General features: G+C 31.7%; 1 protein-coding gene across 2 annotated transcripts in view; it reads right to left on the minus strand.

Moving 5' to 3' along the window:
- Lrch (Leucine-rich-repeats and calponin homology domain protein) overlaps positions 1-17,158 on the minus strand; it is a 757,344-nt gene that overhangs the window by 20,850 nt on the left and 719,336 nt on the right. Inside the window, exon 13 of one of the 2 annotated variants that reach the window (XM_089598106.1) lies at positions 14,844-15,162. The exons of the other annotated variant lie outside the window; for it this stretch is intronic. Coding sequence (XP_089454232.1) covers positions 14,932-15,162 — 231 coding nt within the window. The 3' untranslated portion in view covers positions 14,844-14,931. Of the gene's footprint in view, positions 1-14,843; positions 15,163-17,158 lie in introns of those variants that run through there. 2 annotated transcript variants of the gene reach the window in all.

A 17,158-nucleotide genomic window follows, 5' to 3' on the forward strand; every position in this document is an offset into this window, starting at 1 on the left:
TCGTTATTTATTCAAAATCCAATCTGGACGATAGCACTTACATAGATCTTGACAATTGTATTATGATGTAAGTTATAAAAGTTGTTCTTAATGTGTCTGTTTAAAAATATTATTTACGACGAATTTTTATACAAAAATCATATTTTATTTGGTTTCTGCGCCAAGCAACATTTAAATAAGTAGTTAAAACTTTTGACAGTAAAACAGTATTGTGCCCCTTTTTTTTTTTAAACATACGGATTATGATTTCTTAAGTATAGAAAACAATATAAAAGATGTGAAAAATTTTTTCAAGGTTAGAAAACACAAGAAAAAAAATTAACAAAATTTTTTTTTAACGTTAGAACTTACAACAGAATAAGTAAATAAGTAAGTGTCTTAGTGTATTTTTCAACATGTGTCTTTTAATTATGAGAATTGAAATATTACTCAACATTTTTTTGTCCATACTTGTAAACACAACCTCGAAAGATAGTGACCAGGAAACAAGAGTCATTTGTAATTACATAAACTGATAATCAAACTAACAGAAACTACAGTAAAGAAACATTAACTCTAAAGAGCCAACATGACCTTAAAAAATATCGAAACATTTAATTTTTTTGGTTTCTGCCTTTAAAATCAAAAACTTCTGAAAGAAAAATGGTATCGCTATTATTTTTTTCTGAAAACACGGGTTTTCTGTTATAAAGTAACAAAAAAAAAAAAAAAAAAAAAAAAAAAACTGTAAGAAAGATTTAAAGTAATCATTTTGAGGTTACAAAGCTCCAGAAAAACAAAATTTTCAAGAAATCTTTGATATTACAATCAAAATAGTTAGGGTCATAGTGTGTTTTAAATATTTGTTATTTGATTATCTATAATTTTTGATCACTGAACATTTTTGAGGCTATAATTGCAGACATAACTTTGACAAATAGCGTGTTATGCTGTTTTGGTCGTATTGACCTCGTGACAGATTAAAATAACGATTAACTTTCTTAATGTTTAAACTGTAAGGGCAAAATATTTTTGAAAAAAATAGACATCTTAGTTATGAATGGTTTAACCTGATGCAATAAATGGAATTGTGATTAAAATATTGTTTTACGTGTTACAATTATAAGCTTAATTTATTTCCTTTAAGACTTTAAAATAATACTTATTACTTTTTATTAACACTAACGACTACTTTTCTTACTTAATAACCTGTATATAACGCAAAGTCATCGTAAAAATTGGTCAAATGGTCGACTGAGTGCATCGGTAGCTTCATTTTTCGAACCCTTTATGTATATAATTTTAATATCGTAGTTTTGAATTATAAGCATTTATCGTTCTAAACGTCCATTAAGAGTTTGACATGAGAGTAAATAAGAAAGAGTGCGATGGTATATTTTAACGATATTTTTGGTTACAACAATGAATACGCGAAATTTACTGAGTGCGAGAATAATTGCGAAAAGTTGCAATTCGGTTGTGAAATAGATTCACTCCACGTTTTTTAGCGTACAACTCGCAATACATATTACTCTTTCGTATTTAAATTCATCATTTAGGCATAAAATTGTCCCCAAACCACTTTTCGAAACATTCAGACAAATGATAAATGGGACGTTTGTTCGACGGTGCGCCAGTGTCAATTCAATAGAGAATAAGTTATTTGATCGGTGAAAAGCCTCTTCCTGCTCATGATCCCAATACCATCTTATTCCTCGTTTTTATAACTAAAATAAAGGAGTTTTGTTGATTGTACAGAAAATTTTGTACAAAAATTGACAAGGCCAATAAACCGTTGTAATTGTTTTAAAATTTACGTTGCGGGAAATAGCCGATACCTTTCTGGATCTATTTTTACACCATATGGTTATTTCTGAGTCCTAGACATCTTATCTCCTCTTTATAGAATATTGCATTCCTAAACTTGACTGTAACTCCGACTTTTTTCAATGAGCTTAATTACTCTTGCAAGTGTAAAACATGTTCATCAAAGTTTCATCGAAACACATACCTAATTATATACAAAATCGTAAACAAAATGTGAAACTTGATGCAATTTGGATCTTGCAGCTCTCGCTGATGCAGCTTCGCTAAACTTGAGACCAAAAAGAATGCGGCAATGTTGATAAGTTTGACTAAGATGCAGAAATGCCGTAAAGGGTCGAGACTCTTGAGTTAATTCAACTTGCGAAGACGATGCCGTGAGGTCGATAATGGTAATGTAATTAGCATTTTGTAAATGATGAAAAAGATTGTCAACATCTAATGATCCCTCAGGGTCATTTTTTAAGGGCTTATTTAATTCACGGGCGTCGAGACATACGCGAATATCGCCATTTGATTTGAATACTGGACGCAAAAAGTTACTATACGGACTATATGCTCGTTCAATGATGCCGAGCCTTAGCATCCGTTCGACCTTATCTTTCATAAAAAATGGTTCGTTATTTTATAAAATTAATTTATGTTTAGAACGCCGAAAACAACCCAGAATTTCACTAAAAATCTCGCGGTGTGATTCGATGAGTTTTCACAAAATCATGCGTTGTGATTCGTTGTGATTCGTTGATATTTTGAATTTCACTAATGCGTTTATTAATTTCTTGATCAGAAATATTATTACTCTGATCGCTCAAATTTTTAGTAAAAAAACTTTTTATCAACGTCATATCAATATGACCGTGACGCGTAGATGACACAGGTGTAAAAGAAAAATTATTCTGTATGCAATTGTTTTCTATGCGAATCAACTTTTCTCCTTAATTGATTATAAGATTATTACGAATTTTACCCTTTATTCTTGCTGATTTTTCACCAATAAAACCGGTAGTCTTAATACCTACAACTGGAAAATACTCATAAAACTTAAAGGTCCCTTTAAATTTTTCTTAGAATGCGTCCGATAAGCACGTCACGCGGGATCCCGTATCAACTAATACACGCTTATTTATACCTTCGATACGAACAGTTATTTCCAGACATCACGTGGGTAAATTTGTCGTTTTCCAAACGAGTTGTGTGTAATTGTTCTTATCAAGTAAATTTTTTATCGGCGACACAAAAAAGAAATAAATTCTGAATTGATGATCATTGAAGCTTGAGAATTCAGTTTGATTCATATCAGAAAAATGTAAGTTTTCAATAAATTGTTTTGTAGCTTCGTCGATCAATTTACTGCCGAAAAAAATTCCATTTTTACGCGCTGTGTGTGGCGGAGGGTCAACAGATTTGTATAAAAACCCTCAACCTCAGGTAGATTACTTAAATTTTTTTCACATTAACCAAAACACCAGAACATCGCTATTGTTTTCTCTTTGATTGACAAAGCTTTCAAACTTACAGATCCATCTATTAGATCTTAAACTATTGCAGTAGCTCATAAGATTCTTGCTAATAATGCTTATCCTCCATCTTTATAAACAGATAAATACAAGCTTGAATAAGTTTTCCTAACAGACTAAAAATAGGTTCCCAAATCTGGCATTCTAAACCCTTTGGAATGTGATGCAAATGTTGATTCTCGTTTCTTGAATTCATTAGTACTGAACCTTGTTGTTTCTCTATTTCTGGCCTATGAAGACGACTCTTCACAGATCCTTGTTCAAATACAATATTCGTGTTGTTTACACAGGCTCTGGGAAATTGACTCACATTATTAGGTTGGAAAAGGACTCAATAAACAAGTTTGATATGAGTGGTATTGTCTATAAGATTTCATGTAGGTGCGGGTTATGTTACATTGGTCAAAGTAAGAGACACTTACGCATGCGTTTGCGTGAACACAATCGTTACATTTAAAACAGGGATGAAAGGTCGGCTTTGTATAATTATTCTCTACAGCGTCTGCAGGATTTTGATTTTGAGAGAATAGTGATTCCTAATTAAGAACCTAATAAATACAAGCGTGAATTCTCCGAAATGACTTGTATAATATTAACGAATAATGATATTAATAGACAACTAGATACACGTAAACTTAACAATTTTTACAAGAATTTCTTATTTCAAATTAACAATTAAATAAAAATTAAATCATAGTTCTCGTTTGTACGTTATACCGTATATATTTGAAACACTTTTAAATATTCTATGTTGACTATAGGTTGGTTTTACACAATTTTTACATGTTTCTTTTATATCCCTGGTATTTGGTCTTTTCCAATGTTCACTGCTCCCTCAAATATTATTGAGTTTGTGTTCTAGCCTTGCCTTGTTTTTCTAGTTATATGTGGGTGCCATATTTATATGACTTCAAGATATATTAATTTGTTAACTTGACTTTTATAATGGCTTAGATAATTGCTGTATATTGTTGTTAAATCCATACGCGCCATCAGTGTCCTTTCTACGTGTTGTCTTGACACCTGCATGGTAAATTAATAATTTCAAAAAAAGTTGCTTATACAAATTGATTGTTCCTTTTTGTTGAATTCTTACAGTCTTATCAATGGACAATTATAGTTTTTTAATCCTGAAAAGGCCATCAGCATGACGGTAAAATATTTATCATATGTATTGATGATTACTTAAATAAATAGTCATGCTCCAAAATACTAAGTTTTAGACCTTATTTTTTTTATTATAAAGATCTTGTATGTCATTATTTTCGAAGAATAAACTTTAATATAAAATTCGAAAATCTATAACATATGAAGTCACTTTTATGGTATTCTTACAAACAAATATTAAACGTATCACTTCTATGCAAAAAAAAAAGATATAGAAAACGAAATGTCGTTGATTTACAGAATCAAAGAAAAAAGTCCACTTTTGTAAATTTTTCGTGCTGTAATTATTTTTGCTTTTCTAATTTCAATTTTTCTAGAATGAATAGCTCTTTGAATCGTAAAAGGATAATCATAAAACAAACAAATAATAAATGTAATGGTATGATTTTGGTAGCGGTGATAGTCACTCCGATTTTTTGAAATACCTCTATAGTTCTACAGTACGTAAGGGATGTATCCCAAGCTAGTTGACTATAAAATTAATAAATGTTCTCGTATATTACTTAATCAATTTGCACATTGCAGCATTTATACGTCGAGATCAGATTGTAAAATACATTTTCAAGCACAGATAAATCTCATTAAATAAAGAGCAAAGTTGAATGACTGAAAATGGAGCACGACACAATATTTAACGGGGTGTCGGCTTATAAATTACGACGTATGACATATGAATAATTTATTTGGATCAAGTTAGTATTTCCAGTACAAGATAATGAACGTTTACGAAGCCACCTCAAAAGGTTTTGACGCCTCTATGACGAGGAATCGTCAGCAACAATTTGCGAGCTTTACTCAAGCATTGGAATTTAATCATCCTTATTTACGGTTACCAATCAACCAGACTTTGAGCTAGATGGAATTGGCCACAAGGAAAATTAGAATACTATATGTAAGACTGCTACTAGGAAAAAGAAGAACTACTCTTCTTAGTCGGGCTCTTCGATGAAGTGACCGAATTTCTCATTGTACCTTTGTTTTTTTTATGCCACCTCCCTTCATTACCTAAAGCCGCCAAAGCCGCTAAGTACCTTCATTTGTTTTCGCGTTTTCTCACACCTGGTCGTGGACCTGGTCGTGGAGATTTCGGACGCTCTTCCGATATCAGGATCCCGCAATATATATATATATATATATATATATATATATATATATATATCTTAATGCACATGCTGCTGTAATACTTCAGTTGATGAAAAAAAGAGAGGGGGGAAAGGGAGGGAGGGATAGAAGCGCCTGATGTACAATCATTTGTAGGCTGTAACAAGGGTCTAATTAAAGTACCTTAATGGCCACGCTACAATTTTCGATTGTATGCAATACTCAAAAGTGAAAAGAAAAAATAAGCATGGATGAGCCTGCATAGTTTAGAGACAGAGAAAGAGGGAAACAAAAAACTTGACTTAAAACATGTTTTATTATGACAAGGAAATGTACTCAATGTAGCAAAAGCAATTTTTAATACATTTACGTTTATGAAAACGAAGTAAGTTGAATAAAACGGGGTAAAGTATATGGTAAATCCTAATATAGAGACACTAAATTATGATTCAGTATGCAGTAAAACATATATCAGACTAAAAACTCTACAATTACAGTGACAGTGCTATTTAATCAGTGTTATTATATTATCTCTCTCTTCCTTTTTAAAAACATCATTTATTCGTCGTAATAATAAAAGTACAGTGGTAAGGCCCCACTCTAGCAGTTGTAAGGTCAGATATTTATATAATGAGGCTTCAATTGCTGCAACTGTATCTTTTAATCTAAGAGGAGCTGGAATAGGATCCCAGAATCTCATTGCCGTTAGTGAGAACGAGAAAGCATAAGATGCAGGAGTAGATTACAAGATTTTCAGATCAGTTTGCGTCCAGTACCTTGGTCTGCAAAGCTCATTAGAAACCGGTGAGAAGTGATCAAACAAGAACTTTCGTCTGTGTGTATTTAGGAGCTTGAAAATTGATTCTCCCAAAAAATATTAACGTATCTTCTTGGGGCGCATCCAACCCAACCTATAATATGGCATCATTGCCACGTCACGACGGAGACCAAAAATGTGACGTACAACTGTATTGCAAAGTCAATTCAATTTCAGTGCAAGATACCGGGAAAGGCTCATGTACACGAGACAGGCATAATCGAAGTGAGGCCTAACTAAGTAGAATATGTTAAGTATGAAACTACGTGAAATTGTTTATTTGCAGGTGCATAATCAAACACAGCGATGTAAGGAGAGTTGAATACAAGAATATGATTTATTGATTAGAAATAAGTAATTACAAGTGCTTCTGGTTACACGTGTCTTGAAATACCCGGTAGGCTTGCGACAAACTCTCGCCGCGTTCGCTCACTACATCATCCTCTTCGTTCATATTTGGTAGCGCCCGTAAGCTACATACTAACGTATCGTTACCTGCATACTCATATACCACAGAATGATAGTTTCGTTTTTAATATACTTGACAAGATGTGGCCCTTTTATTGCAGTCTGTGTAATACACCATAGACCTGAGAGCAAATAGCAGATGCATGGGCATTTAAAGTCAGATCACTCAAGATCGTAACTCCTAGATCCTTAATTTTTTAGACCAGAGAAACCGCAACACCATCGGCTATCACAGGAAGTATCTGAGTCTTGTCAACTCTTATCAGTTGCTGGCAAGTACCAAATAAGGTCGTCACCAACTTACTAAGATGTAATTTCAGGCCATAATTTTAAGATCAAAGCATAACACGCACAATGCCCTCATTGAGGAGTCCAATCGTCCTGGGGAGATCGCACGGTTTACATCGAATGTATATTTGAAGATCATCTACGAATAGTAAACCTGTGCAATAGAAAAAAACTAAAAGAATAAAGAAAATAATCAAAGATAATCATAAAAATTAAGAAAATAATAGGACCAATAGAAGCAGCCTGAGGTAAGCTAGAAATTGTTGACAAAAATACATTGCTACACCCCTTAAGCGTAAGCACTGCCTCAGAGCGACCTGAAAAGTAAAAGTAGAACTATTTTAGAGACTCAATCGAAGACCCTGTCCTACCCATCATGCGCAACAAATACTTAGGGTTGATTAAGTCAAACACTCAGCAAAAATCGAACGAAATCAATACCGTTACCATACCACGCTCCCTGCCCAGGCGTATGTCATCAGTGATTGTTAATAATGCCTTTTTTGTGTTACAGTGCCTGTGGAAGCTGGACTGCATAGGCGAAAGCAAGACAGTGATCTCTAGATAATTGTAAACGCAGAATCACTGCAAGGGGGTAAATACACTTCGCGAAGGAAAAGTAACCCCCAGGGCAAGTACCCCTCCTTCCCAGGTAATCATCGCGGGCCAAGCGAATATCCCTCCGCAACTCCACGTACACGCTACGATACTGAGCAAGTAGCACCACGTCACCAATTCTCCTTGTTAAATCATACAAGCGATCACACGCCTTGGGTGTTACCAGTGGGCGGTGGCGCTCAGGACGCGTCTTTATGGGCGCATGAAAGTCAAATGCACATATCACAATTTTTCTAAACTCGTCGAGGCAAGCGCCTATGTCCCTATCCTCCGCTTCACACGCCGTTTATGACTAATACATATACCTCCATTAAATTCAGCAGTGAAGAAGCAACGAAAATCTCGAGCCACGCGTGACGTAGACCGATATGATACAGTAGCATTATAATCAATAACTAAGTAATCGTGGCCATTTATTTAAGGTGAATCAGACGACTGCTACATCGGGACGTACACTACAATCAGTCAAGACCATATCCAGCCGAGTATGTGAGGCGCAACGATGATGTGTGGTCCCAAAGGTGACCAAATAAAGAGAATTCGCAAAAAATGAATTTCGAAGATGATTTCAGTAGTAGTTCCGTCTAAGGAGATCTAAATCGAGATCACCAGCCACTAGAACGCCTGAGAAACGCGCCACGGCCTGTTGCAGTGCAATTAAGAATTCGGTAAGGACGTCACCTTTGGGCACCGGTAGACAGTCGCCAATAGGATACGATAACTATCATCAACCCTGAGATCCAACATCAAGTATTTGGTCTCGTTGAATCTAAGGATATGTGGCGACACCACAATGCTACATGTACTGCCCTCTCGCACATAGCCCACAACCCCAACACCCTGTACAAACCGTCACGAGAAAGCCCAAAAACGGCCAAAATTCTTGCTTCCCACGAAGTTTCACCTAATCCATCTAGTTTTAGGTATATTTTGTTCCTACGATAATAGGCCGTAAGGATCTTATCAAAGCTGAGAAAAATTTCTTATAGTCATGTATGTAAGGTACATATACAGTTTATTTCGATATTCTAACTACTCAGGGTACATAAAAACGTAGAAGAAAGAAACGTAGTAGAAATGAATCAGTTTGCACCAAATTCGGTACAAAATAGTGTTGGGGTTCGCTGATTACAAATTCAGGGTCTTATTAGCCAAATTTAAAATGGTGAATTAATATGACAACAAAATTTTTTAAGAATCACCATTCTGCACCAAATTTGGTCAACAGTGATTTTCAGGGCCGCTGATTACGAATTTGGGGTCCAACAAGCCAGATTTATAATAGCGGGTCCAATAGAGTGGCCAAATTTCTCAAAAATCAATTGATTTGTGCAAAACGTATGAAAATTCAATTTGCTTTTTTCCAAAAATAGCCAAAACTCGTGCTTTCCACGTAGTTTTACTCCATTTCGACGCCTCAATGTTATTTTAAATGGAAAAATCTGAACTGGGCTGGCTTTCGTCCGAGGCGTCGATTTATTTGTGTTAGGGCTTATTTTGTTCCTTAGATTATAGGCTACAAGGATCCTTTTTTTTTAGAGTTTAAAAAATCTGTTATAAATATGCATGTAAGGTATATTTATGGTAAATTCCTAAAACCCACTGACTTTCTTTTGATGCAGTCAAAGTTTAAAGTAATCTTTTTCCCATTTTGTTTTTATTACATTTCACTGACGATTGCATTTTTTTAATTTTTTAGCTGTTACAAAACATACAAACATTTGATAAAGGTATATGAAGCATTCCATGTCAATTTGGACAGCTAGAAAAAATTTCTACAAATCTATGCAAAGTGTTTTTTAGGACAGTCTCATATCATGAGACAAGAGCTTACTAAAAATTAAGCTTTCTTCCTTTTTAGGCTGATTTGACTTATGTGACTGGCTTTAGTGGTAGTACAAAAATGATAATAACCCTTATTCCGCTAAATTATTGATAGACGATGGATGATAGAAAATACGAAAGACAATTAAACAAGGGTACATATTAAAATATTTTTTTTATATCAAATTGATGAAAAATTTTTGTTCTCCTTCTTAGGGTTGTGTATTCTCCTCCCCCCTTATTAAGATTTAGACGTCTTAAACTCTTTTTGGACGGACGAATTTCAAAAACTTATTTGTCTGGATTCTATAGTGGCCAACATCGATAACATGATATTTCTAATTGAATGATAGCTCTGTGTAGTGGCGTACCAGATAAAAATTTCAACGGAGGTATAAGTAAACAAGCCAGGGCGAAAAAATCAGGAGCTTGAAAGTGTACGTGTATTAGCTATGAACGTGCAGGGTGGGAGAGGAGGAGAAGGTAAATGCAGTAAATAGTAGTTCAACTCTATACATGTGTATTCTCACACACAGGGGATGGACTCCTAGAGCTGATAAAGTGAGGGAGCTCGTATTATTTTGTATACGAAGATCTACCTGCAAAACTAAAGCAAACCCAGTTGTTAAGTTTTGCCAGCGTGCTTGCTTATTTCGCCGTTCTTTTTTGATGTGTGGATTCTATTACTACACGAGAACGACTTAAAAGCCAAGCAAAAAGTTTGAGGTGCAGTCAGTAATTTTATGTATTTCACAAGAAAAAATTAATTCTGTCAGAAGATTCGTTAATTAAATAGTTAATTAAATTTAGTAGGAAAGTTATGTTACTACATAAATTAAAAGTATAAAACTCACAATTTGTGCTCCAGTAACGCAATGTGTTATTTAAGTCCTAAAACTGCTTCAAATTAGGCGGTCTTATTTAAAAACTGTTTACTAATCGAATGCACATATTAACCAAAAGAAAGGATTTCAGATACAAGTTTGTTAAGTTAGAGAAAAAATAATACATTGCTTAAAGTTTTAATATTATTATTGAAAAGAAAATCTTTTTAAGTAGGATAACATGCAGAAAATTTTTTAAATAAGGACCTTGACCACTTTAACTTGTTAAATACTTACGCAGCCTGTTTAACACTGGCATATCGGTGTTCATTGGACCATTTTTATGTTATAAGAATAATTTAGAGCGGTCGATTTATTATTACATAAAAAAATGACTGACCCAGACATTACTATCTCAATTTTATTATAAGCCCAACGATATTTTGTTGTTTTCGAAACAAATGATTTGAAGCATCCTGAATTCTTAGGTTACTTATTTTCATTGAATTTACTGCTATCATCAAATGTTTGTTTATGTTTTACTCACTTGAATAGTTAACCTAAGTTATAATTAAGTTACGAAAGCTATGAATAAAAATGCAAGTACTTTGTAACCGTGCAACATGCACAACTTTACAATTTTTGAGCTATACCTTTTCAACTACTAAAAAATTACTGGTACCAGTTATTACACGTATTTATCCATTTGAATAAATAGCTTTTGTTATAGATCAGCTATTATGCTTGCGAAGAAGTTTTAAGTTAGTAATTTTTAATGAGGAATGATAAATTATACATTTTTTATCCTAGTATGTATGATAACTTTTATTGACTAATGTATATCAAATGAAGTTTATCCATCTTATGCTGTACACAAGTATTTTTAAGTGTTGGTTTAGAGACTTTAATAATTCTTTATTTTGAACAAGATCGTATACACATAATAAGATTGAACAAAGTCTGCTTAGATATTTGTATGGTACAATGAAAACCAAGACCTTAACTACACATTATGGAATTGCACAATATGATCTGTCCCCGACTTCTTATTTAAGTCCATAAACTAATTTATTGAAAAAATCAATGCTCCGTATGAACAAATGATAGTTTGCTCTTGAGAAACTTTACATAATTAATCAAGAAATGTTATTTAAAAATTCATAAAATACAATAAATTTGAATCATTAAAATAATAAGTCCGATTGCAAATCAAGTTTATACAGTCATTTGTAAAAATGTTGTATAATTAATGTCCGTCACTCTGAATCCACCATTCAGGAATAGTTCTTAAAATGAGATGACAAAAAATTTAAAAGAGCAACAGTATTCACTTGTGGTGTGTATGATTTAGACTTGTATTCGTATCGTACTTCACAACATACAAGCAATGGAAAAAGATGAACCGTTAAAGCCATATTTAATGTTTACATGTAAATTTCAAAGTTTCTAAAATTGCATAAATATTTTAGGTGCTTCCAGTTAATTCACATTCTAGCCAAAAAAGTAATGACTCGTCTCTGTGCTGATTAATGATCGTTCTAGTCTAATATGGAATGACAACCACGAGTACAGCTAGAAAGTGTTTGAATCTTGTATAAAAATTGTTTATAACTTCCTTCGATATAATACGAGTAAACAGGTGTGCTATTTGCACGCTTACTTAAAAATCAAGTTTAGAAGAAGTTACACACAACTACCTTTTCCTTATACGCTGGATCACAATGAAGGAGCAGCAATATTTAACGTAAGAATCAAAAAAACATTGAATGATGTAAGACAATTCAAAGAAGTTAGCAAGAATATACTTAATAGTTTATATTAATAAAAGTTTTTTAACTTTTATTGTTGAAAAATGCATCTGATGTAGAGCTTTTAAGGCAATATGCGTTATCCAGCGAAAACTTAAGGTTTACAATGAATGTGAGTATTTTTGTCTATCACATTACATAAAGCGTATTTAATACCAGACTTAAATCAAGGCTCAAGAGCAAACCTTTAAAAATGACTTTGGTTTCTTGTGATTAATTCGTATGTTTTAAAGTTTCTCGCTAATTAAACATCAAGTAAAAACCAGATTAATTGAATGTACATAAAAATATAGGGGTATATCAAATATTGGGGATCTACAAGGAATTATTTTAGGTTTACTGATATGTATTATTTACATCAATGACTTCCTTATCTTTATGCCTGAAGGCTCTGTTTTATCTTTCACTGATGACACGGCCATTATATCCACAGAAAAAACTTGGGATACAGTTGAAAATAAGATGAATCAGTACCTAAACCTTACAGCTTATTGACAGACATAAACAAAATTATTTTGAACAATAAGAAATACAGTATTTATGACTTTTGGAAACTACTGTGATAGTGTCGCAAGAATAAAAAGATAACTATAAAATATAAGACAATGCTAAGAAAGAATACGATATCACAAGTATTTAGGATTAATTCTTGTTTATAACGTACGATGGGACGAACATTTTGAACAAGTAGTAAAAAAAACTCAATTTTTTTTACATTTTCAACAAAATTTCTAAATACATAGGTCATGATACATTAAAAAAAATTTATTACACCTTTTGTAATCACGTAGCAAATTATAAAACTGTAGCATGGTGAGAAGCTTTCAATAACACATTAAAAACAGTACAAAGAATACAAAATAGCATACTACAAATAATTTTATAAAAATAATTTTATATTAGATAATCCTCTAACTACAAGATATAACTTTGCTTATGAATCTTTACGTACATACTACCAAGAATTAAAAAAGTAGTATATGAATTCAAAAAGCTTAATTAGAGTAAAACTTTTACAATTAACAAAAATGTTGACAACAGTTGGCACTAAAAACAGTTATATTACAACTATAAAACTATATAATAAGTTGCCTACAAATCTAGACACAATTGACAAACAAAACCATAGAACTATTAATGCACTAAAAAAGTGGATACAACAAACTATCACTCTATAACAAAGCAAAATTAAATAATTTAATAATGATGACTACCTGTACAGTGAAACAAATATAAAAAAAAAAGAAAAAAAAAGATAACTACGTGTAATGTAAAATCAAATAAGTCTTCATTCGCAAAAATAATAGATATCAAATGAAAATTTAATATGATCTTGGTATTAAAATTAGTTCATAAGAAATTAGTCAATTTAATATTTCTTTTTTTTCTACATCGTACCGGTCTGTAAACAGGTGAAAGCGTTACCCCTACAGAATTACAATTGCAATGTCTTTGTATTGTATACTCTGGTCAAATAAATAAATAAATAAATAAATATGTATATGAACAAAATATTCGTTAAAAAATTAATCACAAATAACGCTAATAAAATTAACACTAACGTCATTTCTTTTGTCATTTGATTCATGTAAAATCGACTGATATCGTCTTTTTACCATTATTTTTTTCTAAACCTAACCGATGAAGATTGTAGGAAGTTTTTCATACATTTATTAAATCTACAAAATTATGCAATCAACTTACTCATTTTAACCTAGTTATGCATTGGCTTTTCCTGAAATATTCAATTAGACGTTGGATTAAGGTCACAACAAAATCCAATTCAGTTTACGCAATTTACTAAGCACAATGTACTTTAAGATTACATTAAATTTTTCAAGATACTGTTGAATAGACCAAATTTTATTTCAACTAAAATTACTATCTTATAGCATTCTAGGCAAAATAAGTTTCTTAACACAAGCGTTAACACATAAGTAAGTACAGTTCACTATCAAAAATAAATTAACCAAAACTAATTATAAAAAAATGGGACAAAAACTTTCGCATTTGAAAGCACATATTACCAATCCTACTATTTATAAGTAATTGTGGTAGAAAAGACTGTACTAAGAAAGTTAAATTAAAATGAAATTTGTTGTTTGCATCATTTATTTTAGTTACTTCAGGAAAACTGATAAGAATAACAAAAATTTAATTTTTTTTAGAAGTTCCAGTCAAATGTTTGATTTAATTTTTTTTTGTTAACATTTTCATCAATCTAACTCAGTTGTTTCTTTTAACAAACTAGTGCAACTTAACTTTCTTTCTTATAAAACTACTTTTTAATGTAATGCTCAACTTCTCTTAACATTAAAAACAAAACCTTATCAACTACTTACTATGTACACAAAATAGTAATTTGATCTGATAAGCAATCATAAAATACAGAAGCAATTCAACTACTTAATAGCAGCAAGAATATATAAAATCCATAGAGTGCTGAGATCTCCAGAAGTACAAAAAACTTAGAAGTATACGAAATACAGGATAGAATTACGTTGTAGGTATGAAATAACTTTAAAACAATTTTTTTTACCATTTATCAATGATTTTATTGCATGTAACATAACAATTTTCTATTATTACAAAAATAGTAGAAGGGTAAACAAATTGCGATGAAATTTTTTTTATAAAGGCAGGGCTTATCCTTTATCAAGATTAACTAAGTTTTGATCAATGATTTATGCTACATACTAATTAGGAAGAGGAAACATGTAAAATAATATCGAAAAAGAAACAAATACAGCAGCAAGCACAGTAGAGAGAATATGATCCTGGATCGTGTTGACTGAGCATGTTTCCGACTCTTGGAAGTATTCTTCAGCATAAAATATTAATGTGGATACAAGTCGATGAAGGGATGCCAATCCAAACGTACCAATGTAACCCACATCCATGATTGCATCTGCATCCAATAACACCTCCTGCAACCAATAACAGTATCACTCAGACCATTATAATGCAACTTTTTAACCAATTGAAATTTGAGGAGGCCAGTTTAATAAATTTCATACAATCTATACAAACAGCTATTAAATTCTATGGTATCACTCGAATAATTGAAGTGGACAATAAATTTTGCATTCCTAACATTTTTAAAAGGACTCAGTGTATAACTATTGTATAATAAAAAGATTTGGGTATCCTTAAGTAGTATTTGACGTTTCATGTAAACTAGAAAGTATTAATAATGTTTGGGCAGAAAAGACATTCATTTCTGATGTATGGCTTATTTAACCAGAAAACATTTTAATGTTTTTTTTTATTTGCACCTTAACAATAATAAAAAAAAAAAGATCCATTAATACTGTAGAGTAATTTCAGTAGTTTATACCTTTCATTGCTTCGACCAAAGTTCTGATTTAAATATGACAATATCACCCTACTCTCAGCATCAAAAAATTTATAAAAATTTTGACTGTTTCTTCCTTCAACGATAGTCAATAAAATTTCTCTCAAACCATTCACGTCCTTTAAATACTATTCACTGCTCACCACAAGTTTTTGGAGGTCTTTCTTCACTCAGAAATCTTTCTTAATTGTAGTAAACATGTTGTAAACTGGTTCTAAATCATATTTTTGCATTAGAATTAGCGATTTAGATACAACTGTAAGAGAATTTAGAATAAAGTTTAAGTAAATGTACAAACCAATCAAAACAAATGATAACTTTCAAAAGAAGACCAAGAGCAATAAAAAAAACTTATATTTTGATTATCTATACTTTTTGTCATGTATCTAAGTTTGTTACTATTACTACCTGACTACTTATTTTTGCTACTTCGTTACCACATCACAAAATAACAGGTAGAAACTTACAGCATTATTCACTATTTAATACATTAATAAGGCTACCTACTTGCGTGTTTTTCAGCTAAATGTCTTTTTGTTCAGTTTTATGATAAGCTCTCTTTTTGTCAGAAAGTCTTCGCAACCATTCAGACTCACATAAGGTAAGCTTTTTAAGTTGTCTTTCGTTCAACATTTTTGCAGACTCACTTAACCACTTATTTTAGTAGAATAAATGAAGTGTCTACTTAAGACACCTACATCATAAGCTGTGTTGAGACAAACTTTATCAACTTGGTACAGGAGGGTCCGACTAACTCTATGTACTAATGCTCTAGGTTACCACTATCACATTTTTTAAATTTCTTTAATTGACTTTCCAAATGATCCTCTAGTTTATATTTTTTTAGCTTATCTTCATTCGTTACTTAATTCGTCCTTATAGGTATTTTTAGTAGATGCATCTTCATTTAACAGGAATCCTTAAACGTCATGTCAGTGTTTTTCTCTAGTTCAACATAAGTGTTATAGTTAGATTGGACCTGCTTCAATCCGTTCTCATTTTATAAAATTTTTGTGGTTGCCTTACACCAGTAATTCTAAATTTAAACTTCAGCTTGTCTTATTTTTTTAAAACTTTTTACTGCTGAATGAAAAGAAATGTTAGTAATGTACGGCATAAGAATTAAAATATCATCTAATGTTCTCTGTACTCAAGTTACTGATGTAGATTAAGGAGTTTAACTTCTAAAACTTCATTGAAATTTTAAAACTTTACTTTACTTACATTCAAGGTTTCTAATCCATGTTTCTATCAAGAAAACTGTAATTTAAGTCCTTTAAATTCAATATAACTTTTATTTTATATTATATTGGTATATGTTAACATATATTAATTTTCTAAATAGATTTTCTAAAGGCACTGTTTATCAGATGTAGATAAACTTATCTGTTCAACTCATTTTGATCTTTATAATGTTCTATTTTTATTTATTGAGCAGTCTATAGACAATTAAAATGATTGTTTCAAGTAAGATTAAAAATGTTAGTTAGTAGTTGATTGGTTGAGTAGAGTCGAAGAACTTACTTAAAATTTTGTTTTTCGAATTGAATATTTTCAATAAAAATTTA

Source organism: Copidosoma floridanum, unplaced genomic scaffold, assembly GCF_036245765.1.
Source record: "Copidosoma floridanum isolate Cflo_tuat_1 unplaced genomic scaffold, Cflo_Japanese_pri ptg000005l, whole genome shotgun sequence".
Taxonomy (NCBI): domain Eukaryota; kingdom Metazoa; phylum Arthropoda; class Insecta; order Hymenoptera; family Encyrtidae; genus Copidosoma; species Copidosoma floridanum.